Consider the following 27,249-nt stretch of genomic DNA (forward strand, 5'->3'; position numbering starts at 1 on the left):
CAACAGTGAGCACACTTCAAACAAGTACTTCATTGGCTGTGGAGCTCATTGGGGCGTCCTCAGTCCGTGAAAGGCGCGGGATAATGCAAGCCCGTGACCTTTTTACCCAGAGAGAAGTGGGCAGCCCTCATTCTCCAGGTTGCTCCCTTGGCCATGGAGAGTTTTCTGTGACGACCGCCAGCATCGAACCCGAAAAAAAAAATCCGCCAGCTGCGACGGTGCAGCTTTGGCGTTAAGGAATGACCCGAGCCGATAGCCAGGCAGTGGGTCGGGGAACGGGAGAAACCAGCTTCTCCCCCACCCCTCCCACACACGGCCCACACAAGGCCAGCAGCTGGGCTCTCATCCGTTGAGGCAGGTCCCCATCGCTGCGGCCGTGACACAAATACCACTCGGGGAAAGGGGGGAAAACAAGCAGCACGCTGCAGCGGGGACCGGTTCCCCGAAGCCCCACTCCAGGACGGGGAACACGCCCAATCATACGGCGCAGGAGGAGGCCACTCGGCCCGTCGTGCCCTGTGCCAGCTCTGTGAAAGAGCTCTCCAATCAGTCCCACTGCTCTTTCCCCCCCGTCGCCCTGTAAATTTTCCCCCTTCGAGTATCTCTCTGATTCCCCCCTTTTGAAAGTTATTATTGAATCTGTTCCCACCGTCCTTTCAGGCAGCGAATTCCAGATCATCACAACTCGCTGCGTTTAAAAAAAACATTCTCCTCATCTCCCCCTCTTTCCCCGATTATCTTCAATCTGCGTCCTCTGGTTCCCGACCCTCCTGCCCACTGGGAAACACTCTCTCCTTATTGACTCTCTCAAAACCCCTCCTGATTTCAAACCCCTCGATTAAATCTCCCCTTAACCTTCTCTGCTCTGAGGAGAACAATTCCCAGTTTCTCCAGTCTCTCCGCATAACTGAGGTCCCTCATCCCTGGTCCCATTCTGGGAAATCTCCCCTGAACCTTCTCTGCTCTGAGGAGAACAATTCCCAGTTTCTCCAGTCTCTCCACATAACTGAGGTCCCTCATCCCCTGGTCCCATTCTGCGAAATCTCCCCTTAACCTTCTCTGCTCTGAGGAGAACAATTCCCAGTTTCTCCAGTCTCTCCCACATAACTGAGGACCCTCATCCCTGGTCCCATTCTGGGAAATCTCCCCTTAACCTTCTCTGCTCTGAGGAGAACAATTCCCAGTTTCTCCAGTCTCTCCCACATAACTGAGGTCCCTCATCCCTGGTCCCATTCTGGGAAATCTCCCCTTAACCTTCTCTGCTCTGAGGAGAACAATTCCCAGTTTCTCCAGTCTCTCCCACATAACTGAGGTCCCTCATCCCCTGGTCCCATTCTGGGAAATCTCCCCTGAACCTTCTCTGCTCTGAGGAGAACAATTCCCAGTTTCTCCAGTCTCTCCCACATAACTGAGGACCCTCATCCCTGGTCCCATTCTGGGAAATCTCCCCTTAACCTTCTCTGCTCTGAGGAGAACAATTCCCAGTTTCTCCAGTCTCTCCCACATAACTGAGGTCCCTCATCCCTGGTCCCATTCTGGGAAATCTCCTCCGCACCCTCTCCAAGACCCTGGACATCCTTCCTAAAGTGCGATGCCCAGAATTGGACACAACTGATCTAGGCTGACTCTCCCGGGGGGGCAGCGCCGAGGGAGTGCCGCGCCGCCGGAGGGGCAGCGCCGTGCTGCCGGGGGTGCCATCTTTCGAGATGAGACGTTAAACCGAGGCCCCGTCTGCCTCCCCTCAGGACGACGTCGAGGATCACACGGCCACGAGTCAGAGAGCAGAGGGGGGGTGGGTGTCCTGACCAACCCTCCTCCCCCCAACCAACATCGTTTATCTCACTGCTGTTTGTGGGATCTTGCCGTGCGGGAAAACGGCCGCAGCGTCGGCCAATACAACAGGGGGCCCGTTTAAAGCTGACTTCCCGTTTGGGAGGCATTTTGCAAGTCTGTCTTTACGAACGCAATCGGGAATACCTCGAGGAGGGTATTTTTTTTTTTTTAAAAGATGTTATAAGAAGATTGTTTGCCGTGGAATAAATGCCATACGATCCAGGACAGGGCCAGGTCGAAGCACTGGACTGTGCTGAGTCAGCCGAGCTGAGCTCGGGCACCAGGAAGGTATTATAACCGACCTCTGCTGCTGCTCGCTGTGCACTAACCCTGCTATCAATGTCTGGTGAAAATAGAATCGGGCTCAGCTGTGAATGTCCCGGGCGGGCGGAAACCTGCTGACCTGCTCTGACGGCCCTTTGGCCCTTACCCGGTGGTTTGGCTCATAACCGACCTCTGAAGCGGCCAGGCGAGGCGCTCCGGTCTATCAAAACTGCTGCCAGCTGCTTCAAGAAGGCTCACTACCGTCGACACAGGGGGCAACTAGGGAGTGGGCAATAAATGGGGGGGGGAGGGGGAAGGAGGGAGAGAGAGAGAGAGAGAGAGAGAGAGTAGGGCAGAGAGAGAGAGGGGAGGGGGAGAGAGAGAGAGAGAGAGAGAGAAGGAGAGAGAGAGGGGGAGAGGGGAGAGAGAGAGAGAGAGAGAGAGAGAGGGGGGAGGGGGAGGGAAAGAGAGAGAGGGGAGGGAAAGAGAGAGGGGGCAGGGAAAGAGAGAGGGGGCAGGGAAAGAGAGAGGGGGCAGGGAAAGAGAGAGGGGGCAGGGAAAGAGAGAGGGGGCAGGGAAAGAGAGAGGGGGCAGGGAAAGAGAGAGGGGGCAGGGAAAGAGAGAGGGGGCAGGGAAAGAGAGAGGGGGCAGGGAAAGAGAGAGGGGGCAGGGAAAGAGAGAGGGGGCAGGGAAAGAGAGAGGGGGCAGGGAAAGAGAGAGGGGGCAGGGAAAGAGAGAGGGGGCAGGGAAAGAGAGAGGGGGCAGGGAAAGAGAGAGGGGGCAGGGAAAGAGAGAGGGGGCAGGGAAAGAGAGAGGGGGCAGGGAAAGAGAGAGGGGGCAGGGAAAGAGAGAGGGGGCAGGGAAAGAGAGAGGGGGCAGGGAAAGAGAGAGAGGGGAGGGAAAGAGAGAGAGGGGAGGGAAAGAGAGAGGGGGCAGGGAAAGAGAGAGGGGGCAGGGAAAGAGAGAGGGGGCAGGGAAAGAGAGAGGGGGCAGGGAAAGAGAGAGGGGGCAGGGAAAGAGAGAGGGGGCAGGGAAAGAGAGAGGGGGCAGGGAAAGAGAGAGGGGGCAGGGAAAGAGAGAGGGGGCAGGGAAAGAGAGAGGGGGCAGGGAAAGAGAGAGGGGGCAGGGAAAGAGAGAGGGGGCAGGGAAAGAGAGAGGGGGCAGGGAAAGAGAGAGGGGGCAGGGAAAGAGAGAGGGGGCAGGGAAAGAGAGAGGGGGCAGGGAAAGAGAGAGGGGGCAGGGAAAGAGAGAGGGGGCAGGGAAAGAGAGAGGGGGCAGGGAAAGAGAGAGGGGGCAGGGAAAGAGAGAGGGGGCAGGGAAAGAGAGAGGGGGGAGGGAAAGAGAGAGGGGGGAGGGAAAGAGAGAGGGGGGAGGGAAAGAGAGAGGGGGGAGGGAAAGAGAGAGGGGGGAGGGAAAGAGAGAGGGGGGAGGGAAAGAGAGAGGGGGGAGGGAAAGAGAGAGGGGGGGAGGGAAAGAGAGAGGGGGGAGGGAAAGAGAGAGGGGGGAGGGAAAGAGAGAGGGGGGAGGGAAAGAGAGAGGGGGGAGGGAAAGAGAGAGGGGGGAGGGAAAGAGAGAGGGGGGAGGGAAAGAGAGAGGGGGGAGGGAAAGAGAGAGGGGGGAGGGAAAGAGAGAGGGGGGAGGGAAAGAGAGAGGGGGGAGGGAAAGAGAGAGGGGGGAGGGAAAGAGAGAGGGGGGAGGGAAAGAGAGAGGGGGGAGGGAAAGAGAGAGGGGGGAGGGAAAGAGAGAGAGGGGAGGGAAAGAGAGAGAGGGGAGGGAAAGAGAGAGAGGGGAGGGAAAGAGAGAGAGGGGAGGGAAAGAGAGAGAGGGGAGGGAAAGAGAGAGAGGGGAGGGAAAGAGAGGGGGAGAGAGAGAGAGGGGAGAGAGAGAGAGAGAGGGGGAGAGAGAGAGAGGGGGGGAGAGAGAGAGAGGGGGGGAGAGAGAGAGAGAGGGGGGGGAGAGAGAGAGAGGGGGGGAGAGAGGGAGGGAGAGAGGGAGGGAAAGAGAGAGGGGGAGGGAAAGAGAGAGGGGGAGGGGAGAGAGAGAGAGGGAAGCAGAGAGAGAGAGAGAGGGGGAGGGGAGAGAGAGAGGGGGAAGCAGAGAGAGAGAGAGAGAGAGAGAGAGAGAGGCGAAGGGGAGAGAGGGGGGGCGAGAACGGGAGAGTGCGACTCAGAACAGCCCATCCTGAGGGCTCGGGTTCATCCCTTAAAAGTCCCCACCAGACAATCCAGCAATTGAGATTACAATCACAAACGGTACACAGGGCTTTGAGGGAGGGAGGGAGGGAGGGAGGGAGGGAGGGAGGGAGGGAGGGGGGGAGGGAGGGGGGGAGGGAGGGAAGGGAGGGAGGGAGGGGAGGGAGGGGGGGAGGGAGGACGGGGGGGCCGGGGGAGGAATAAGTGGGGCTCGGGGGCTGCGTGAGCCCCATCGCCCCAGTCTGGAGACCGCAGTTCTGAAAAGGCGTCTCATCAATCCTTGCCTTGAACCCTCTCCACCTGGTCGCCCCGACCCACAATCCCGTGAACCGGCTGCAAAGGCACGAACCCACGGACCCCCCACCCCGCCGTGTCCCTTGTGAGGGAGGGCCGGGGCCCGGGCGGAGGGCGAGGGAGGGCCGGGGCGGAGGGCGAGGGAGGGCCGGGGCGGAGGGCGAGGGAGGGCCGGGGCGGAGGCGGAGAATACGCAAGCAAACGGAAGAATTGAGTGGCTCCTTGCTGGGAAGGTCGGTGCGCGGGGGAAGCCAGAAGCGGGGCTCGCCCGCGAGGCCCCCCACAGTCGAGCAGCTGCCGACACCCACCGGCCTGACCCAGAGGACACCCGGACAAGGTCAGGGCGTGCCTGACACAAACGCGAGCTACCCGGCGGGCAGAAAGAAAAAAAGACACTGCTTGAAATCAGATCGGGTGTGGGTTGGGGGGAGTTATTTCTTAATCTTCCCCCCCTCTCCCCCCCCCCCCCCCCCCAAGATTCCTCTCCTCTGCCCAGGGCTGCGGTCTCAACTCAATCCTCCCATTCCCACGGAAGGCGCAGCACCAAAACGGGCTGGGTTGAGGCGAGCCTGGCAGAAGCAGGGCCTCCCTCGCAGACGCGCAGCCCCGAGGGGGTCAGGGAGGACGGCGACGGTAACAAGAGACGAGCGTCCTGAATCCTCTTCCTGGCAACTGCTGGTGTAAATAAATCCCAAGGATCGAGGCCAGCATCTGTGCTGCTAATCAGAGGCGCTGGGCAGAGTCACGGCAGGGCCAGGGCCAGGGCAGGTGGGGGGGAGGAAGGAGGGGGGCGGCGGTGGGAGAGGGAGAGGGAGAGGGAGAGGGGGGTGGAGTTCAGGTTACTTCAGCCGCGAGCGGCAGCCCTGTAACATCCACTCGCCCCGGGGGGGGGGGGGTGGGGGGGGGTGAGGGGGGTGAGGCCGCTTCCAGACGCAACGCAGGTTCCAAAGGGCAAAATCCCAAATTCTACTGGAGTATCGGAACAGGAGGAGGCCATTCAGCCCCTCGAGCCTGTTACACAGGAACAGCAGGAGGCCATTCAGCCCCCTCGAGCCTGTTACACAGGAACAGGAGGAGGCCCATTCGGCCCCCCTCGAGCCTGTTACACAGGAGCAGGAGGAGGCCATTCGGCCCCTCGAGCCTGCTCCGCCATTCAACCAGATCGTGGCTGATCTTTGACCTCAACTCCACTTTCCCGCCCGATCCCTCGATTCCCCAAAAATCCATCCATCTCAGTCTTGAATATTCTCAACGTCTGACCATCCACAGCCCTCTGGGGGAGAGAATTCCAAAGATTCACAGCCCTCCGAGTGAAGAAATTCCTCCTTATCTCAGTCTAGGATGGCCGACCCCTTATCCTGAGACTATGCCCCCTGGTTCTAGACTCTCCAGCCAGGGGGAAACAGCCTCTCAGCATCTACCCTGTCAACCCCCCTCAGAGTCTTATCTGTTTCAATGAGATCGCCTCTCATTCTTCCAAACTCCAGAGAGTATCGGCCCATTCTACTCAATCTCTCCTCATAGGACAACCCTCTCATCCCAGGAATCGATCGAGTGACCCTTCGCTGCACCGCCTCCAAGGCGAGTACATCCCTCCTCACGTGACCTATCCGCAGTCCGTGTGCTGCGTGGCCCCGGAGTTGGCGGTCACTCCGCCGGGAACGACAGGCTGCTCACCGCGAACACGCGTTATACATCGCCTTGGGCCCTCGTTGCGACTTTCTGGAGGGGGGGGCGGGGGGCGGGGGGGCAGAAAAGAGAACGAAGGGGGCGCGGTTTATCAAGCGGGAACCGAAATTGGCAAAATCCGAGGGGCGCGGGCCCAAATCTTGTTGGCACCCTCCGTTAAGTGTCTTCCGAACACTCCCCGTGAGAGGGTACGGTCACAGGGGGGGTGTTGGCTGGTCTCTGGTACCATTTCTCACCCGGATGTGTTGTGGGGGGGGGGGGGGGGGAGGGGGAAGTATGGTTGGGCTATTCGACTGGGAAGGCATCGGCCCACTGACGGCCGCTGGGCGGGACAAACGAGGCAGCCGATTTGCGCATGGCATGATCCCACCGACAGCGATGAGATTCGGGGGGCGGGGGGAGGGGGAGTGCGGTTTTATGGGGTGAGGGAGGAATCCTGGCCCCCCCCCCCACCACACGGGATGCAGAACTCCCCCACCCCGTGTTCTGCTGCCAACAGCGTTCGTGGCGCTGCCAGCTGCCCCTGAACTTTGCTCGGGGTTTGGCTGCACGTCTCGTCCAGACCGAGACGGCACGGCGTTTTTGATTGAGGCTACCCGAGCGTGCTGGGCTGGATTATACCCTGCCCCCCCCCGTTGAACCCACAGCCTTCAGGTTCAGAAGCAAGCTTGCTATCGATTGAGACAAGCCAACACCCAAAGGGACCTGCGATATTTAACGTGGGGCCACATCAGCACTGAAGGAGGCTGACGTCACCATCAACGTCTTTAAATTGCAGAACACCTCAGAACCCAGGCAATAACTGCGTTTAACTATTCTCCGTGCAGTTAATCACAAAAGTCATCTTAAAGGCACCCCACGTTACTGGCTGTATCTCAGCTGATAAGACAGACACAACCACAGCATCCGGGACAAAGCAGCCCGCTTGATTGGTACCTCATCCACCACCCAAAACATTCACTCCCTTCACCACAGGCGCACCATCGCCAAATCCCCCACCATCAACATCCTGGGGGTCACCATTGACCAGAAACTTAACTGGACCAACCATATAAATACTGTGGCTACAAGAGCAGGTCAGAGGCTGGGTATTCTGCGGTGAGTGACTCACCTTCTGACTCCCCAAAGCCTTTCCACCATCTACAAGGCACAAGTCAGGAGTGTGATGGAATACTCTCCACTTGCCTGGATGAGTGCAGCTCCAACAACACTCAAGAAGCTCAACACCATCCAGGACAAAGCAGCCCGCTTGATTGGCACCCCATCCACCACCCTAAACATTCACTCCCTTCACCACCGGCGCACCGTGGCTGCAGTGTGGACCATCCACAGGATGCACTGCAGCAACTCGCCAAGGCTTCTTCGACAGCACCTCCCAAACCCGCGACCTCTACCACCTAGAAGGACAAGGGCAGCAGGCACATGGGGACAACACCACCTGCACGTTCCCCTCCGAGTCACACACCATCCCGACTTGGAAATATATCGGCCGTTCCTTCATCGTCACTGGGTCAAAATCCTGGAACTCCCTTCCTAACAGCACTGTGGGAGAACCTTCACCACACGGACTGCAGCGGTTCAAGAAGGCGGCTCACCACCACCTTCTCAAGGGGCAATCAGGGATGGGCAATAAATGCCGGCCTCGCCAGCGACGCCCACATCCCATGAACGAATAAAAAAAAACCCAAGTCATCAGGGATCAACTTGGCCCAGTTGATCAGACTCTCGCCTCTGGGGCAGAATAATAGAAATGGCAACACATTTGAGCCCAGCTAAAACTAGACCAACCCTTCCAAAGCAGCACCGAGGGAGCGCCGCACTGTCGGAGGGTCGGTACTGAGGGAGCGCCGCACTGTCGGAGGGTCTGTACTGAGGGAGCGCCGCACTGTCGGAGGGTCGGTACCGAGGGAGCGCCGCACTGTCGGAGGGTCGGTACTGAGGGAGCGCCGCACTGTCGGAGGGTCTGTACTGAGGGAGCGCCGCACTGTCGGAGGGTCGGTGCTGAGGGAGCGCCGCACCGTCGGAGGGTCGGTGCTGAGGGAGCGCCGCACTGTCGGAGGGTCGGTGCTGAGGGAGCGCCGCACCGTCGGAGGGTCGGTGCTGAGGGAGCGCCGCACCGTCGGAGGGGCGGCGCCGAGGGAGCGCCGCACCGTCGGAGGGGCGGCGCCGAGGGAGCGCCGCACCGTCGGAGGGGCGGCGCCGAGGGAGCGCCGCACCGTCGGAGGGGCGGCGCCGAGGGAGCGCCGCACCGTCGGAGGGGCGGTGCCGAGGGAGCGCCGCACTGTCGGAGGGTCGGTACTGAGGGAGCGCCGCACTGTCGGAGGGTCGGTACTGAGGGAGCGCCGCACTGTCGGAGGGTCGGTACTGAGGGAGCGCTGCGCTGTCGGAGGGTCGGTACTGAGGGAGCGCCGCACTGTCGGAGGGTCGGTACTGAGGGAGCGCCGCACTGTCGGAGGGTCGGTACTGAGGGAGCGCCGCACTGTCGGAGGGTCGATGCCGAGGGAGCGCCGCACTGTCGGAGGTGCCGTCTTTCGGGATGAGAGGTTAAACTGGGGCTCTGAAGTACTTCACTGGCTGTAAAGCGTTTGGGACGTCCTGAGGTGGTGAAAGGCCGTCCTTTCCCTCAACCAAGACATTCATCTCAACTGCTGGCTGCCACATTCACCCACCCAGCATTTAAAAAGCGATTAACTGCGCGGAGTGCTCCAAGACAGTTCTGTGCGGTAACAGCACTGTGAAGCTCGGTTGATATTATGGGCCGCTCGTGTGCATCGATGGGCAGGGACGGAAGCCGCTTTGGCAGAGGTATGGGAGCAGACGGCCTGCCAGTGCTGTGGGCTGGGATGCAGGGGGGTCTGCTCCCGTACCTCTGCCAAAGAGGCGTTCTTCCCTGCCCAAACAGTACCACATAAGAAAGGGAGTAATGGGGGGAGAAACGCAGCACAAAATTCCACCGCAATTCAGAGCATCAGATAGTCAGTCAGCCCCGGCTGCAGGATCTATAAACATCCACTTCACACAGTCACTGCAACCACAATCATCAAAAAACAACCATTTATGTAAGAGCTGGATTAACATCAGTAGAGATACGGTCAGTTACACAGGGCGCTGGGGGGAGAGGGGTTACTGAGAGACAGTGTGAGGGAGAGGGATTAACATCAGTAGAGATACAGTCAGTAACACAGGGCGCTGGGGGGAGAGGGGTTACTGAGAGAGAGTGTGAGGGAGAGGGATTAACATCAGTAGAGATACAGTCAGTAACACAGGGCGCTGGGGGGAGAGGGGTTACTGAGTGACAGTGTGAGGGAGAGGGATTAACATCAGTAGAGATACAGTCAGTAACACAGGGCGCTGGGGGGAGTGTGGTTACTGAGAGACAGTGTGAGGGAGAGGGATTAACATCAGTAGAGATACAGTCAGTAACACAGGGCGCTGGGGGGAGAGGGGTTACTGAGAGACAGTGTGAGGGAGAGGGATTAACATCAGTAGAGATACAGTCAGTAACACAGGGCGCTGGGGGGAGAGGGGTTACTGAGAGAGAGTGTGAGGGAGAGGGATTAACATCAGTAGAGATACAGTCAGTAACACAGGGCGTTGGGGGGAGAGGGGTTACTGAGAGACAGTGTGAGGGAGAAGGATTAACATCAGTAGAGATACAGTCAGTAACACAGAGCGCTGGGGGGAGAGGGGTTACTGAGAGACAGTGTGAGGGAGAGGGATTAACATCAGTAGAGATACAGTCAGTAACACAGGGCGCTGGGGGGAGAGGGGTTACTGAGAGAGAGTGTGAGGGAGAGGGATTAACATCAGTAGAGATACAGTCAGTAACACAGGGCGTTGGGGGGAGAGGGGTTACTGAGAGACAGTGTGAGGGAGAAGGATTAACATCAGTAGAGATACAGTCAGTAACACAGAGCGCTGGGGGGAGAGGGGTTACTGAGAGACAGTGTGAGGGAGAGGGATTAACATCAGTAGAGATACAGTCAGTAACACAGGGCGCTGGGGGGAGAGGGGTTACTGAGAGACAGTGTGAGGGAGCGGGATTAACATCAGTAGAGATACAGTCAGTAACACAGGACGCTGGGGGGAGAGGGGTTACTGAGTGACAGTGTGAGGGAGAGGGATTAACATCAGTAGAGATACAGTCAGTAACACAGGGCGCTGGGGGGAGAGGGGTTACTGAGAGACAGTGTGAGGGAGAGGGATTAACATCAGTAGAGATACAGTCAGTAACACAGGGCGCTGGGGGGAGAGGGGTTACTGAGTGACAGTGTGAGGGAGAGGGATTAACGTCACCAGTACCCCAGCAAGGAGTCGGCAGCTTCAGGAGAGGACAGCGAATGCGAACAGGGAGACAGGATTGATAAATTGCTGTATCTCTGCTCACTGCTCTCTGTGGTGCTCTCTGACTGGAGAGACAGATGCACATCCAGGAGCGGTCTCGATGCTTCTTCCAGCCTTGGAAAAGAACTGCTGTCGACATTATCATCCGCTCCCTCCGTCACACACGCCTTCTCCTCCTTCCCCACCCCTCTGTTGTCAAGACAACCTCTCTCTCTCTCTCTCGCTCTCTCCCCCCACACCCCAATCCTTTTCCCACTGCCTGCGGGATCCTTGCCCTGGTAAATTAAGAATACAAAAGCAAGAGAGTTAAGCTAAACCTTTATAAATCCCTGGTCAGGCCTCAGCTGGAGCACTGAGTTCGATTCTGGGCACCGCACTTTAGGAAGGATGTCAGGGCCTTAGAGAGGGATTTTTTTTTTTTATATTCGTTCGTGGGATGTGGGCATCGCTGGGCGAGGCCGGCATTTATTGCCCATCCCTAATTGCCCCTTGAGAAGGTGGCGGTGAGCCGCCTTCTTGAACCGCTGCAGTCCGTGTGGTGAAGGTTCTCCCACAGTGCTGTGCGGGAGGGAGTTCCAGGATTTTGACCCTGTGATTTTGGCGCAGGCGAGATTTCCCAGAATGGGACCAGGGGATGAGGGACCTCGGTTGTGTGGAGAGAGACTGGAGAAACTGGGAATTGTTCTCCTCAGAGCAGAGAAGGTTAAGGGGAGATTTAATCGAGGGGTTCACAATCAGGAGGGGTTTTGAGAGAGTAAATAAGGAGAGAGTGTTTCCCAGTGGGCAGGAGGGTCGGGAACCAGAGGACGCAGATTGAAGATAATCGGGGGAAAGAGGGGGAGATGAGGAGAAATACTCGAAGAGGGAAAAATTTACAGGGCGAGCGGGTGGGACTGATTGGAGAGCTCTTTCAGCGAGCCGGCACAGGCCCGCTGGGCCGAACGGCCTGCTCCTGCACTGTACCATTCGACGATGAGCCGGCTGTGTTGCCGCAGACCTCTTCCTGAGCAAATTCACGTCTCAGGAGGGGCAGACCGCTCGGCCGTCCTGCCCCTCCAAGCAATGTCACATTCACTGCAGGGTGTTAACATATGGAAAGAACCATGTGCTGCTCACCGTGCTGTCGGGCAGAGGGGAACCATCAGACAGCTCTGAAGGGGAAAGACGACCTTTGCAAGGCTGCTGCTGCCCTTTATCCATTAGGACTGCTGGGCCAGGAGAGTTTCGGGGATGAGACGTTAAACCGAGGGCCCCGTCTGCCCCTCCCGGGTGGGACGTCAAAGACCCCACGGCCACTATTGGAAGAAGAGCAGGGGGGGGGAGTGGGGTTCTCATCAGTGTCCTGGGCCCCGGTATTTATCCCTCGACCTGCAGCGCTTAAATTACAGACGATCTGGGTCATTTGTCACACTGCTGTTTGTGGGATCTTGCTGTGCGCAAATCGGCTGCCGCGTTTCCCACATTACAACAGTGAGCACACTTCAAAAAAAGTCCTTCATTGGCCGTGAAGCTTTGGGACGCCCGGAGAGATGGGAATCCTTCCTTTCTTGAATCCACCTACGTTCCCTCCATCCAGCCCTGGCGCCCGCTCTGCGCCCATCTTGATTCCCGCTGCCCGCTGCAAACCCCCGTTGGTTTGGGCTGCAGCTTTTCCGAAGAGAACTGGGGAGGGTGGGGGCTGGCAGAGAGGGCCCTGACAATTCGCTCGCTCACTCGACAGATGTGAGGCTTCCGTATATCGTAGCGGAGGGGGACGGGGAGCAGCGACCGGGTGCGTGAGGCCAGATCATTCGCCCAACAGAAGGGGGAGGAAGGGTCTCCGAAGCCCGACACCTCAAGAGGGCCCTGCTGGACTGAGACTGGTGAATGAAGCAGTGGGAAGTCGAAGTCACTCGGAGCCCTCCCCCACCCTCCAGAGACTCGGCAAACAGCCCCTGTCTTGAGTTCAACCGTCCCTGCTCATCCCTGCCTTTTCAATTGCTGACCCCCCGCCTCTCCGCAAATGGGCGAGACCCTCCAGGACCTCACCACCTGCGTGAGTGCGCTGGCTGGATATCTGACTGAGACCGCGGGCAATGCAACGCCAGCGATGTCGACCAGCGCCCAATATACCCGTCGGCAGACGCTGCCTGGGCTCGCACAGGAGGACCGAGGCGACTGCACCCCAGCGAGAGTCAACGCCACCAGAAGAGTGGGGTTCGAGTTCAGTCGGTCAAACTCGCTCGCCTCGGAGTCAGGCGGGCGTGGGCTCGAGCCCCCTCTCCAGAGACGTGAGCCCGGCACTCCCCCGGTGCCAGTATTGAGGGAGCGCTGAGCTGTCAGAGGTACCTGCCCTCGGGGGCGCTCGATGCTGACACTGGGTATAAAGTGGGGGACACACTGTCAGGGTAATGTAGAGGGAGCTCTACACTGTATCTAACCCGTGCTGTACCTGCCCCCTGGGAGCGCTCGATGCCGACACTGGGTATAAAGTGGGGGACACACTGTCAGGGTAATGTAGAGGGAGCTCTACACTGTATCTAACCCGTGCTGTACCTGCCCCCTGGGAGCGCTCGATGCTGACACTGGGTATAAAGTGGGGGATACACTGTCAGGGTAATGTAGAGGGAGCTCTACATTGTATCTAACCCGTGCTGTACCTGCCCCCTGGGAGCGCTCAATGCTGACACTGGGTATAAAGTGGGGGACACACTGTCAGGGTAATGTAGAGGGAGCTCTACACTGTATCTAACCCGTGCTGTACCTGCTCCCTGGGAGCGCTCGATGCTGACACTGGGTATAAAGTGGGGGACACACTGTCAGGGTAATGTAGAGGGAGCTCTACACTGTATCTAACCCGTGCTGTACCTGCCCCCTGGGAGCGCTCGATGCCGACACTGGGTATAAAGTGGGGGACACACTGTCGGGGTAATGTAGAGGAAGCTCTACACTGTATCTAACCCGTGCTGGACCTGCCCCCTGGGAGCGCTCGATGCTGACACTGGGTATAAAGTGGGGGACACACTGTCAGGGTAATGTAGAGGGAGCTCTACACTGTATCTAACCCGTGCTGTACCTGCCCCCAGGGAGCGCTCGATGCCGACACTGGGTATAAAGTGGGGGACACACTGTCGGGGTAATGTAGAGGAAGCTCTACACTGTATCTAACCCGTGCTGGACCTGCCCCCTGGGAGCGCTCGATGCTGACACTGGGTTTGAAATGGAAACCTTTCAGTTCCCTTAGGAAATAATTCCCTCACTTGACGAACACAAAACAACCCTGCAGCTTTACTGAGAGAAACACTGAAAATAAACACAAGCCCATTTGTTTTGTATTTTTACCCTCTCCCATCCTGAAGGCACAGAATCCTGCTCTTGCAGTCACATGGGCACCACCCGACCTCTGCTCACTTGCCCCAGTGACTGTCCTTCAGATATGAGCCCGGGGCACAGCTGTGGAGAGAGAGTCAATTGCGGAGGGCCGCTGCGCAACATGGTCTCTGTGTACTGCGCGCAGTTCCGGTCTCCATATTAGAAAAATGGATATCGAGGAACTGGAGAAGGTGCAAAAAAAGATTCACAAGGACGATATCAGAACTGGGTGGTTACGACCATCAGGAAAGGCTGGGGCTCTTTTCTCGAGAAAAGAGAAGGCTGAGGGGTGACCTGATCGAGGTCTTTAAGATTATGAAAGGGTTCGATAGGGTAGACGGAGAGAAGACGTTTCCACTTGTGGGGAGAGACCAGAACTCGGGGGCCATAAATATCAGATAGTCACTAATAAATCCAATCGGGAATTCAGGAGAAACTTCCTTACCCAGAGAGCGGTGGGAATGTGGAACTCGCTCCCACAAGGAGTGGTTGAGGTGAATAGTGGAGATGGATTTAAGGGGAAGCTCGATAAACACATGGGGGAGAAAGGGATAGAAGGAGAGGGTGAGAGGGTGAGATGGAGTAGGGAGGGAGGAGGCTCGTGTGGAGCATAAACACCGGGATAGACCAGTTGGGCCGAATGGCCTGTTTCTGCACTGTGGACTCGATGTAATTCTATGTGACACAATACTCTGATCCATCCAAAGCGCCATGAAACTCGTCCAGCCCTCATGCCAAGGCCCGTTTCTCCCGTCAGCCCCGATCTCCACTGGCTCTCCCCGTTCCCTCCAGCAGACCGAAGTCAAAAAAACCTCACCCCTCATTCACAGCTCAGCCCACACCACGAGCGCAGCACTGGAAAGGACTGAAGTCCACCTGACCAGCCCCGGTATCCTGGACATGTCGAACCCCGCAATATCGCCCCCACCCATCGACCAGATCGGAAAACCCACTGCTTCTCCAACGGTCGAGTTTGCAGATACAACCGGTCCCCGCTGCCTCATTCATGCATTCTCCACCCTCTGCTTAACGTGATTAAATCCACCATGTCAGCCGTGGGTCAGTGGGCAGCACCCTCACCGGGGAGTCCGCAGGGGTCAAGCCCCGCTCCAGAGACCTGAGCCCCATAATCCAGGGCCGATACTCATTACTGGTGCCCATTACTGAAGGAGCGCCGCACCGCCGGAGGGTCAGTGCCGAGGGAGCCCCGCACCGTCGGAGGGTCAGTACTGAGGGAGCGCCGCACCGTCGGAGGGTCAGTACTGAGGGAGCCCCGCACCGTCGGAGGGTCAGTACTGAGGGAGCCCCGCACCGTCGGAGGGTCAGTACTGAGGGAGCGCCGCACTGTCGGAGGGTCAGTGCTGAGGGAGCCCCGCACTGTCGGAGGGTCAGTACTGAGGGAGCGCCGCACCGTCGGAGGGTCAGTACTGAGGGAGCCCCGCACCGTCGGAGGGTCAGTACTGAGGGAGCCCCGCACCGCCGGAGGGTCAGTGCCGAGGGAGCCCCGCACCGCCGGAGGGTCAGTACCGAGGGAGCCCCGCACCGCCGGAGGGTCAGTACCGAGGGAGCGCCGCACTGTCGGAGGGTCAGTGCCGAGGGAGCCCCGCACCGTCGGAGGGTCAGTACTGAGGGAGCCCCGCACCGCCGGAGGGTCAGTGCCGAGGGAGCCCCGCACCGTCGGAGGGTCAGTACTGAGGGAGCCCCGCACTGTCGGAGGGTCAGTACTGAGGGAGCCCCGCACTGTCGGAGGGTCAGTACCGAGGGAGCGCCGCACTGTCGGAGGGTCAGTGCCGAGGGAGCGCCGCACTGTCGGAGGGTCAGTACTGAGGGAGCGCCGCACTGTCGGAGGGTCAGTACTGAGGGAGCGCCGCACTGTCGGAGGGTCAGTACTGAGGGAGCGCCGCACTGTCGGAGGGTCAGTACCGAGGGAGCGCCGCACTGTCGGAGGGTCAGTACTGAGGGAGCCCCGCACTGTCGGAGGGTCGGTACTGAGGGAGCGCCGCACTGTCGGAGGGGCCGTCTTTCGGATGAGACGTTAAACCGAGGCCCCGTCTGCCCCTCTCAGGTGGATGTAAAAGATCCCACGGCCACGATTGGAAGAAGAGCAGGGGGGAGTTCTCCCCGGGGTCCCGGGCCCCGATATTTATCCCTCGACCAACATCACTAAAAAAATTATCTGGCCATTTAACCCACTGCTGTTTGTGGGATCTTGCTGTGCGGGAGTCGGCTGCCGCGTTTCCCACATTACAACAGTGGGCACACTTCGAAATAAAAAGTACCTCATTGGCTGTAAAGTGCTTTGGGACGTCCTGAGGTTGTGAAAGGCGCTATATAAATGCAAGTTCTTTCTCCCTTTCCGCTCTCACCCATCTCTGTTCAAGACGAGGCCCTCTGGCTGGAGAACTTGTGACTGTGTGAAATTCTCCTCGCCCGTATGATTCAGGGGCTCGAATGCTTCCACGAGGTCACGGCCCCCAGGTGTCCCCTGTCCCTGCCACCTTCGCCAGCCCTCCGATCCAGGCCCGGAGTACCTGTCACACCCCCTCCTCCGTCACCAGCTGCAAAGCCCATTTGGTCCGACTCTCTGGAAACTTCTCGCCAAACCTCGTCTTCTCGCTTCTGGAAAATCTCCTCAAACCCAATCGTTTCCACCCTGATTTTCGTCGGCTGCAACCTGCCTTTCTGCAGTGGCTCCAATGCAGCAAAACGTCCCAGGAGCGTAAATCAGACAAATATTTAACAACGAGACACACGCGGAGATATCAGGACAGGCGACCAAAAGCTCGGGCAAAGAGGGAGGTTTTAAGGAGCGTCTCGAAGGAGGAGGAGGGAGAGAGGCGGAGAGGTTTAGGGAGGGAATTCCAGAGCTCGGGGGGGCCCCGGGCAGCTGAAGGCACGGCCGCCAATGGCGGAGCGATGGGAATCGGGGGGGGGGCCGGAATTGGAGGAGGGCGGAGATCTCGGAGGTTACAGAGATAGGGAGGGGGGCCGAGGGGCCATGGAGGGGATTTGAAAACACGAGGATGAGAATTTTAAAATCGAGGCGTTCCCGGACCGGGAGCCAATGTCGGTCCAGCGGGCACAGGGGGGAGGTGATGGGCGAACGGGACTCGCTGAGCGTTTGAGTACAACTCTTCCAATGCTGGTCAGGCGAGGAGGGCCCGTCTCTCCGCGAGTGAGGTGCCTGCATGTCTAACTATCGTCCCTCCTCCCGTGCACAGACGCTGCCTTGTGTGAGATCAGCCCGGTTCAGGACGGGCCAGGGATGGAATCTTTCGGTCTGTGCTGCTGAGAGACACTCTTCACCAGGCCACGAGGGCAGGGATTTCAAGAGTTTATTTCTGGAACGCTCCACTGATGGCAATTTGCTCCTCCCGCCAAAGATAGAAATTCATACTTCCACGAATGCAGGCCACGGAGGAAAGACGATCCCCTGCTCTCGGCTGCGGGACCCGCTGCTGAACCAGAGACGATCAACATTCTCACTCTGCCAAGGCAACAGGCACAGCTGCTGAACACGAGGCTGTCATTCAGTGTGTGGCAGGGTGTCTCGCACCCCTCACACTGACCCCTCTCCCCCGCGGACCCTCACACTGACCCCTCTCCCCCGCGGACCCTCACACTGACCCCTCTCCCCCGCGGACCCTCACACTGACCCCTCTCCCCCGCGGACCCTCACACTGACCCCTCTCCCCCACGGACCCTCACACTGACCCCTCTCCCCCGCGGCCCCTCACGCTGACCCTCTCCCCCGCGGCCCCTCACGCTGACCCTCTCCCCCGCGGCCCCTCACACTGACCCCTCTCCCCCGCGGACCCTCACACTGACCCCTGTCCCCCACGGACCCTCACACTGACCCCTCTCCCCCGCGGACCCTCACACTGACCCCTCTCCCCCGCGGACCCTCACACTGACCCCTCTCCCCCGCGGCCCCTCACACTGACCCCTCTCCCCCGCGGCCCCTCACACTGACCCCTGTCCCCCGCGGACCCTCACACTGACCCCTCTCCCCCGCGGACCCTCACACTGACCCCTATCCCCCGCGGACCCTCACACTGACCCCTCTCCCCCGCGGACCCTCACACTGACCCCTCTCCCCCGCGGACCCTCACACTGACCCCTCTCCCCCGCGGACCCTCACACTGACCCCTCTCCCCCGCGGACCCTCACACTGACCCCTGTCCCCCGCGGACCCTCACACTGACCCCTCTCCCCCACGGACCCTCACATTGACCCCTCTCCCCCGCGGACCCTCACACTGACCCCTCTCCCCCGCGGACCCTCACACTGACCCCTCTCCCCCGCGGCCCCTCACACTGACCCCTCTCCCCCGCGGACCCTCACACTGACCCCTCTCCCCCGCGGCCCCTCACACTGACCCCTCTCCCCCGCGGACCCTCACACTGACCCCGGTCCCCCGCGGACCCTCACACTGACCCCTCTCCCCCGCGGACCCTCACATTGACCCCTCTCCCCCGCGGACCCTCACACTGACCCCTCTCCCCCGCGGACCCTCACACTGACCCCTCTCCCCCGCGGCCACTCACACTGACCCCTCTCCCCCGCGGACCCTCACACTGACCCCTCTCCCCCGCGGACCCTCACACTGACCCCTCTCCCCCGCGGACCCTCACACTGACCCCTGTCTCCCGCGGACCCTCACACTGACCCCTCTCCCCCGCGGACCCTCACACTGACCCCTGTCCCCCGCGGACCCTCACACTGACCCCTCTCCCCCGCGGCCCCTCACACTGACCCCTCTCCCCCGCGGCCCCTCACACTGACCCCTCTCCCCCGCGGCCCCTCACACTGACCCCTCTCCCCCGCGGCCCCTCACACTGACCCCTCTCCCCCGCGGCCCCTCACACTGACCCCTCTCCCCCGCGGCCCCTCACACTGACCCCTCTCCCCCGCGGCCCCTCACACTGACCCCTCTCCCCCGCGGCCCCTCACACTGACCCCTCTCCCCCGCGGACCCTCACACTGACCCCTCTCCCCCGCGGACCCTCACACTGACCCCTCTCCCCCGCGGCCCCTCACGCTGACCCTCTCCCCCACGGCCCCTCACACTGACCCCTCTCCCCCGCGGACCCTCACACTGACCCCTGTCCCCCGCGGACCCTCACACTGACCCCTCTCCCCTGCGGACCCTCACACTGACCCCTCTCCCCCGCGGACCCTCACACTGACCCCTCTCCCCCGCGGACCCTCACACTGACCCCTCTCCCCCGCGGACCCTCACACTGACCCCTCTCCCCCACGGACCCTCACACTGACCCCTCTCCCCCGCGGACCCTCACACTGACCCCTCTCCCCCGCGGACCCTCACACTGACCCCTCTCCCCCGCGGCCCCTCACACTGACCCCTGTCCCCCGCGGACCCTCACACTGACCCCTCTCCCCCGCGGACCCTCACACTGACCCCTCTCCCCCGCGGACCCTCACACTGACCCCTCTCCCCCGCGGACCCTCACACTGACCCCTCTCCCCCGCGGCCCCTCACACTGACCCCTCTCCCCCGCGGACCCTCACACTGACCCCTCTCCCCCGCGGCCCCTCACACTGACCCCTCTCCCCCGCGGACCCTCACACTGACCCCTCTCCCCCGCGGACCCTCACACTGACCCCTCTCCCCCGCGGACCCTCACACTGACCCCTCTCCCCCGCGGCCCCTCACACTGACCCCTCTCCCCCGCGGACCCTCACACTGACCCCTCTCCCCCGCGGCCCCTCACACTGACCCCTCTCCCCCGCGGACCCTCACACTGACCCCTCTCCCCCGCGGACCCTCACACTGACCCCTCTCCCCCGCGGACCCTCACACTGACCCCTCTCCCCCGCGGACCCTCACACTGACCCCTCTCCCCCGCGGACCCTCACACTGACCCCTCTCCCCCGCGGACCCTCACACTGACCCCTCTCCCCCGCGGACCCTCACACTGACCCCTCTCCCCTAGTAAGACAGTAGAGTACGTCAAATGGAGCCCTGCTAATCTTCAGCGAGTGTTAACTTTGGGTGGGGCAGATGGGGAGAAATTACTCACACAGGCGGGAGGGGCGGAATCCAGAGCTCTCAGATTTAAGGTGATCGGCAAAACACGTCCGGAGGGGGGAAGACGAGGAGAATGGGTTTTTTTTTTAAACGCGGCGAGTCGCGACGATCTGGAATTCGCTGCCTGAAAGGGCGGTGGGAACAGATTCAATAATAACTTTCAGAAGTGGGGGGAAATTGGAGAAATGCTCGAAGTGGGGGGGGGGGGGGGGGGGGGGGGGGGAAAAAAGAGCTGGCACAGGCACGATGGGCCGAACGGCCTTCTCCTCTGCTGTACGATTCTACGAGCGAGTGAAGACGGCGGTGTAGCCTTCGACGTCCTCTGTGCTTTGGCTGTTACGTTTCCCACCCTCCCGGGAATCACAAGCTGGCGTTCCCTCGAGGGGGGTGAGCATTACTCGAGGCCCCAGAAGCAGATCGGTGGTGGGGGGTGGGAGCGGGTTAGACGCTGCCCTCCCGCCTCTGCTCCGCGAGTTCCACGGCGCAGCCGTTCGGCCTCTCCGCCGGGTGCGCTCGACCCGAGGGGGGGCCCTCCCGCATCGAGCCCGGGGACCTGATCCGTCCCCGGTTCAAAGCAAAGGGAGGAAGGCAGGGGGGAGATGGAGGTTCGTCTCTCTGACGGGGGGAGCGAGGTGACTCAGTGGGTCGGGCACTGGGGTCAGAGGGAATTTAAGTATGTCATTTCATTCAATCAGCTCAGTTCCTTGATTTGATTCCACAAGGCACACTGTGGGGGTAATGTAGAGGGAGCTCTACACTGTATCTAACCCGTGCTGTACCTGCCCCCTGGGAGCGCTCGATGCTGACACTGGGTATAAAGTGGGGGACACACTGTGGGGGTAATGTAGAGGGAGCTCTACACTGTATCTAACCCGTGCTGTACCTGCCCCCTGGGAGCGCTCGATGCTGACACTGGGTATAAAGTGGGGGACACACTGTGGGGGTAATGTAGAGGGAGCTCTACACTGTATCTAACCCGTGCTGTACCTGCCCCCTGGGAGCGCTCGATGCTGACACTGGGTATAAAGTGGGGGACACACTGTCAGGGTAATGTAGAGGGAGCTCTACACTGTATCTAACCCGTGCTGTACCTGCCCCCTGGGAGCGCTCGATGCCGACACTGGGTATAAAGTGGGGGACACACTGTCAGGGTAATGTAGAGGGAGCTCGACACTGTATCTAACCCGTGCTGTACCTGCCCCCTGGGAGCGCTCGATGCTGACACTGGGTATAAAGTGGGGGACACACTGTCAGGGTAATGTAGAGGGAGCTCTACACTGTATCTAACCCGTGCTGTACCTGCCCCCTGGGAGCGCTCGATGCTGACACTGGGTATAAAGTGGGGGACACACTGTGGGGGTAATGTAGAGGGAGCTCCGCACTGTATCTAACCCGTGCTGTACCTGCCCCCTGGGAGCGCTCGATGCCGACACTGGGTATAAAGTGGGGGACACACTGTCAGGGTAATGTAGAGGGAGCTCTACACTGTATCTAACCCGTGCTGTACCTGCCCCCTGGGAGCGCTCGATGCTGACACTGGGTATAAAGTGGGGGACACACTGTCAGGGTAATGTAGAGGGAGCTCTACACTGTATCTAACCCGTGCTGTACCTGCCCCCTGGGAGCGCTCGATGCTGACACTGGGTATAAAGTGGGGGACACACTGTCAGGGTAATGTAGAGGGAGCTCTACACTGTATCTAACCCGTGCTGTACCTGCCCCCTGGGAGCGCTCGATGCTGACACTGGGTATAAAGTGGGGGACACACTGTCAGGGTAATGTAGAGGGAGCTCTACACTGTATCTAACCCGTGCTGTACCTGCCCCCTGGGAGCGCTCGATGCTGACACTGGGTATAAAGTGGGGGACACACTGTGGGGGTAATGTAGAGGGAGCTCGACACTGTATCTAACCCGTGCTGTACCTGGGAGTGCGGATCAGTCCATCCCCAACATAACCTGCAAGAGACAAAACCTGTCCCACCAACCACCAAACAGGACGCTGACTGCAACCAAATCAGGACCAAACGTTGGAACAACCCAACAAAAAGTACTGTCCCTCTCTATAATAATACTGCACGCTTATTTTAATCGACTCGCACAAGCTGGTCCGACTCGGCTGCACACAAGCTGGGGTGCGGGCAGCGAAATCGGCCAGAGTGCCTCCCGGCTCGGGGGGGAGAGGGTGGGTCCTCCTCCCCGCTGCAATCCGGGCCGGGCCGAGGGGAGATCGGGATTGGTAACAGGGGGGGGGCCACGCGCACGGGCTCCGAGCTGGGAAGCCTCCTGGTGCGAACCGACGAGCCAGACGCTGGAGAAGAGAGGGGAACTCCCCAATTATACCCAGCGCCTCCCCCCCACCTCGGGACGTCCCAAAGCTTCACAGCCGACGAAGGACTCCTTCTTTTTTTTTTTTTGAAGCGCCCCACATCACACCCCCTCCGCGCCCTCGCCCGAGAAAGGCGGCGCGCGTCCGGCTCGGCCGCGATGCACCCCTTGGCCGAACAGCCGGCCGGCGGAAAGCCGCGGCCCGCGAGCTACTCACGTGAAGACGAAGAAGAGAGACGAGGCTCCCACGAGGAAGGCGGCCGCCGCCGACACGGGGACGTACTTGCTGGCTTTGAACTTCTGTGCCGTTGCCGATGGCATGTTGCTCCGTCAGCGGTTCCGCTCAGCCGCATAACCCCGGGGGTGCCTGTGTGGGGGGGAAGAGAGGGCGCGGTGGGGCGGGGGCGGGGGTGGGGGGAGAGGGGCGCGTGCTTTTTTTTTTCTTTCTGCGCGGCGGGCGAATGCGTGCGGCGGGGACACGGGGCGAGGGAGGAGGAGGAGGAGGAGGAGGACGGAGCAGGGGTGGCAGAGAGGGCGCGGGAACGGAGGAGAGGTGCAGGACCGGGGATCGCGATGGGTGCGCCTTGCAAAAAAAGGGAGAGATTGTCTTTTTTAATTAAAAGCGGGGGGGTGGGGGGGGAAAAAGAAAAAAAAAAGTGCGACCTAGATTCCCAAATCGGCAAAATCCTACAATAGGGGGTCTGGCCGTACGGGAATCTCGGTGAATTCTACTCCAAATCGGTAGACTTGTCGTCAGGGACGGGACGGGACGGGACGAACCGCGGACAAAAATTCAGCTTTTGGTCAAACCAGGAAGAGAAATCTCTCGAATCGAGGATTTGTATTTGGGACGTGGATTTGTTAAGGGGGGGCGATTTAAGGAGGAGTTAGCATCTCTCCCAACGTTCCTTGGCGGGGGGGTTTGTTTTCCGAGTGCGAGATAAACGGTGCACAAATCAGCGCCAAACGGTGCAAATATTTACATCAGGAGGTTTGCAAGGTGACGGCAGGGAGGTGGGGGTGACCGCAGTGTCAATTGGGAGAAAAAGTGGCCAAGTGGGGACGTCAGATTTCGCTTTCAAACGGCTGGAGTTCACTTTAAATCCACAACCGAGGCAGAATTCCGGGATCCTGGGCCGTGCCGTTCCCTACAGCGAGAGGGAAGGCGGTGCGTCATGCCCGGACCAGGCTTCAAATCCAACCAGCGGGAGAGAAAAAAATATATATTTTCAGAGGTCTCCCATCACCGCTTTTATAAATCCCCGTCTGCGATTTCTCCCCCTCGCTCCTTTTCCGATTATCCCGACTCGCTGCGATCCGGGTCCCCGACAAGAGCGGCCGGGGGGGGGGGGGGGGGGGAAAAAACGGTCAGGCCGCTCTTTCCGGCTTCCCGTCCCTGCCCCCCGTCAGGAGCGAATCCGACGGCGGACAAAGCGGCAACGGTCCCGAGGCTCCTCTTATCCGCGCCCCTCCGCCGGGAGAGAAGCAGGCGCACGTTATCGGGGATTCCCGACGCGGGCTTGGGCGAGGAGGCGGCGGCGGAGGAGGAGGAGGAGGAGGGGGGGAACGATCCCTTCCTGGCGGCCTCGGCTTCACCCGCGTGATCTTCAGGCGGCCGGCTTAAGCGGATTCCAAACCGGTTCGGAGACTCCGGTCGCTCGCGCGCCTCGAGGCCGATTCCGACACGGCCGGGCAAATCCAAATCCGATCCCAAATCCCGATTCTCTTTGAAAAGTCCATCCAACTCAGGACCGGAAGAAAAATTGAAACAGAAAGGGGAGAGGAAGGGGAGGAGGCCCCTTTTTGCTAAATCGTATTAATCTTCCTTTCGGGTGACGCCAACGAGATTTCGCCCCGACCGGTCGTCGCGCAATCTTTCCGCGGATAGGAGGCGTCAAATCCCCGCCATTCTTCAGGGGTTGGGGGGAGCCATTTATTCGGGAGAGGTTGACGTTCCTGCTCTCTTTCTTTCCCCCTTCTCTTCTTCCTGTTGGCGTTGCAAAAGAGAAGAAACAAACGGGGTTATTTTGACGGCCCGGAAGGAACGATGTTAAAAATCTAAACTTTCTCCGACTTTTTCTTTCAAAAACGGATACGATTCCCGTCCGTTCTCCAGGCTCAATTCCTGGGGATGGCGGCGAGAGTGGGGGATGAGACATATTAATCAAATCCTCCGTTTTCTTCGCCCCCCCCCCCCTGCGCCCGGATAAGATGATAAATTGTCGCCGGCTTCCCCCGTTGAAGATTTCCGCCCTTTTAAAACAAATAAATTAGCCAAAACGTTTCGTTTCCACCCCTCAGGGGACGACGCTTCCCGCGCTCTTTATCGGGCGGCATCGGAATCCCGCTCTCTCCGCCCTCCTGGGTGCGACAAGAAAGGTCGTCAGCTCCTGAAAAGGCAAAAACAGAAATCGTCCTTCGGATTAGTTTGAAAATTAGCCCTTTTCCGGCGGAGATTTAGTCGTCCTTCGAATTCGAGACCGAAAAACGTGCCTTTTTCCTTCAAATAAAAAGCAACAAAAATTAATACTCTTCTGACGCGAGAGAGTTGCTGCTTCTGGAAAAGGGGGAAAGAAATTATTTCTTCCCCCCCCCCCTTAAAACAAAAAAAGGGGTTTTTTTTTGTGAAGGGGGGGGGAAGGGGATGGATATAAGAAAATGAGCATTTCTCCTCAGGCCTCAGAAGCCTCGGCCTCGAGTAGCAAGCCTGATCCGCTCTTCCTCCTTGAAGAAAACTCAACTTTTTAACTCGTTCTCCTCCCCCCACAACCACCATTTTGAGGAGGGGTTGAGGGGAGGAGGTTGGAGGGAGGGGGGTGAGGTGTTTTGTTGGAGGCGAGAAAAAAAATAAAAGGAAAAATATTTATTTTTAAAACTTTCCATTCTGCTTTTACCTCATGGATTTGAATTTGGGATCGGAAACCGTCGAATTTTTCAAAACCGAGCCGGTTGAAAATTTGAAAACGACCGTTAACGGCGGTTGGGATTCAAACGGGGGGCAACGTTCGAACGGCCGTTACCTCAGCAACATCGCGAGCCCGATTGAAGACGGAGGGGGAAAAAAAAAGCCCCTCCCCCCCGCCCTCGCCGGCTTTCGGAAGGAGGCGGGCTCTCCGCCCCTGATGGACGGCCCCGCCGTCCAATCGGCGACCAGGGAAGGAGGGAGGGGCGGGGCTGTTGTGTGGGGGGGGGCGGGGCTGGCTGGTGATGGACATCGCCGGGGAGCCTCTTGCGTCACCGTTTGGGGGGGGGGGGGGGAGGAGCCAGGAGGAGGTGAGAGGGGGGAGGGGCCGCGCTTTGTCCGCGTCATCTGATTGACGTGAGGGGGGAGAGGGGGGGGGAACGGCCGACGTCACCGCGCCTTTGATTGACGCCTCCCTCGGCAAATCAGGTGGAAGGGGGGGGAGGCGGGGCGCTTTTCTTAAAGGGACAGTGTCCTCCCGAGTTGGAAGGGGACGTGGGGCGGTGGGGATGGAGAGGGTGGGGGGGGGGGGGGGGTGAAAAGGTTCTTTGCAAGCACGACGTCTCGATTTAAGTCGGATATTCTTTCGAGGAGGCAACTGCGGCGTGCTGTCCCTTTAAGAATACTTGCCCACAGTACCCAAGTCGTAATTATTAGCGACTGTCCGGGTGTCACCCTGGGAGGCGTCACACTCCGGGCGTCACACTCTCTGGGGCGTCACAAACCAGGCGTCCACACACTCCCGGGCGTCACACACCGGGCGTCACACACCAGGAGTCACACTATATGGGTGTCACAGCCCTGGTGTCACGGCACACTCTCTATGGTTCTGGACATCAGACCCCAGGCTGCCACGGTGCAGGTATCACACATTGCAATGAATCACGGAAGGAGGCCATTCGGCCCATCGAGTCCGTGCCGGCTCTATGCGAGAGCAATCCAGCCAGTCCCACTCCCCCGCCCTATCCCCGTAGCCCCTGCCAATTTTTTTCCTTTCAAGTACTTATCCAGTTCCCCTTTTGAAGGCCATGATTGAATCTGCCTCCACCTCCCCCCTCGGGCAGTGCGTTCCAGATCCCGACCACTCGCTGGGTGAAAAGTTTTTCCTCATGTCGCCTTTGGTTCTTTTGCCCAATCGCCTTAAATCTACGTCCTCTGGTTCTTGACCCTTCTGCCAATGGGAACAGTTTCTCTCCATCTACTCTGTCTGGACCCTTCCTGATTTCGAACCCCTCGATCGAATCTCCTCACAACCGTCTCTGTCCCAAGGAGAACAACCCCAGCTTCTCCAGTCTATCCACGTAACTACAGTCCCGCATCCCTGGAACCATTCTGGTAAATCTCCTCTGCGCCCTCTCTGAGGCCTTCACATCTTTCCTAAAGTCCGGTGCCCAGAACTGACACAATACTCTCCAGTTGTGGCCGAACCAGTGTTTTAATATAAAGGTTCATCATGACTTCCAATGGCCCGAGACTGAGTTGGATTTTGTGGCTTTAAAATGACACAAGGAGAGAACGATTAAGAGAGAAGCATAAATCAGGCAGGAGGGTCGGGAATCAGGGGACGCAGATTTAAGACAGTCGGGGAAAGAGGGGAGATGAGAGAATGTTTTTTACGCAGCGAGTCGCGATGATCTGGAATTCGCTGCCTGAGAGGGCGGTGGGAGCAGATTCAATAATAACTTTCAAAAGGGGGGAATTGTGTCATTGGAATCGCAGAACGATCCAACACAGATGGAGGCCATTCGGCCCCTCGAGCCTGTTCCGCCATTCAATGAGATCACGGCTGATCTGTCTCCTATCTCCATCCTCCTGCCTAGGCTCCGTCTCCCTTAATACCCTCGCCTAGCAAAAAAAATCTATCGATCTCCGATTTAGAATTAGGATTTGGAATCGGGCCAGGACTTACTCTGTTAATGGTAGGGCGTTGGGGAGAGTTATA

At 59.3% G+C, this 27,249-nt stretch overlaps 1 protein-coding gene across 1 annotated transcript in view; it reads right to left on the reverse strand.

Annotated features, from left to right (window-relative positions):
• The window catches only part of LOC137307528 (palmitoyltransferase ZDHHC5-like), a 60,731-nt gene extending 36,383 nt beyond the window's left edge, over window positions 1-24,348 (reverse strand). Inside the window, 1 exon segment of the mRNA XM_067976855.1 lies at window positions 22,563-24,348. Coding sequence (XP_067832956.1) covers window positions 22,563-22,666 — 104 coding nt within the window. The 5' untranslated portion in view covers window positions 22,667-24,348.
• Window positions 24,349-27,249: the final 2,901 nt, after the last annotated feature.

Source organism: Heptranchias perlo, unplaced genomic scaffold (genome assembly GCF_035084215.1).
Source record: "Heptranchias perlo isolate sHepPer1 unplaced genomic scaffold, sHepPer1.hap1 HAP1_SCAFFOLD_1035, whole genome shotgun sequence".
Classification (NCBI taxonomy): Eukaryota; Metazoa; Chordata; class Chondrichthyes; order Hexanchiformes; family Hexanchidae; genus Heptranchias; species Heptranchias perlo.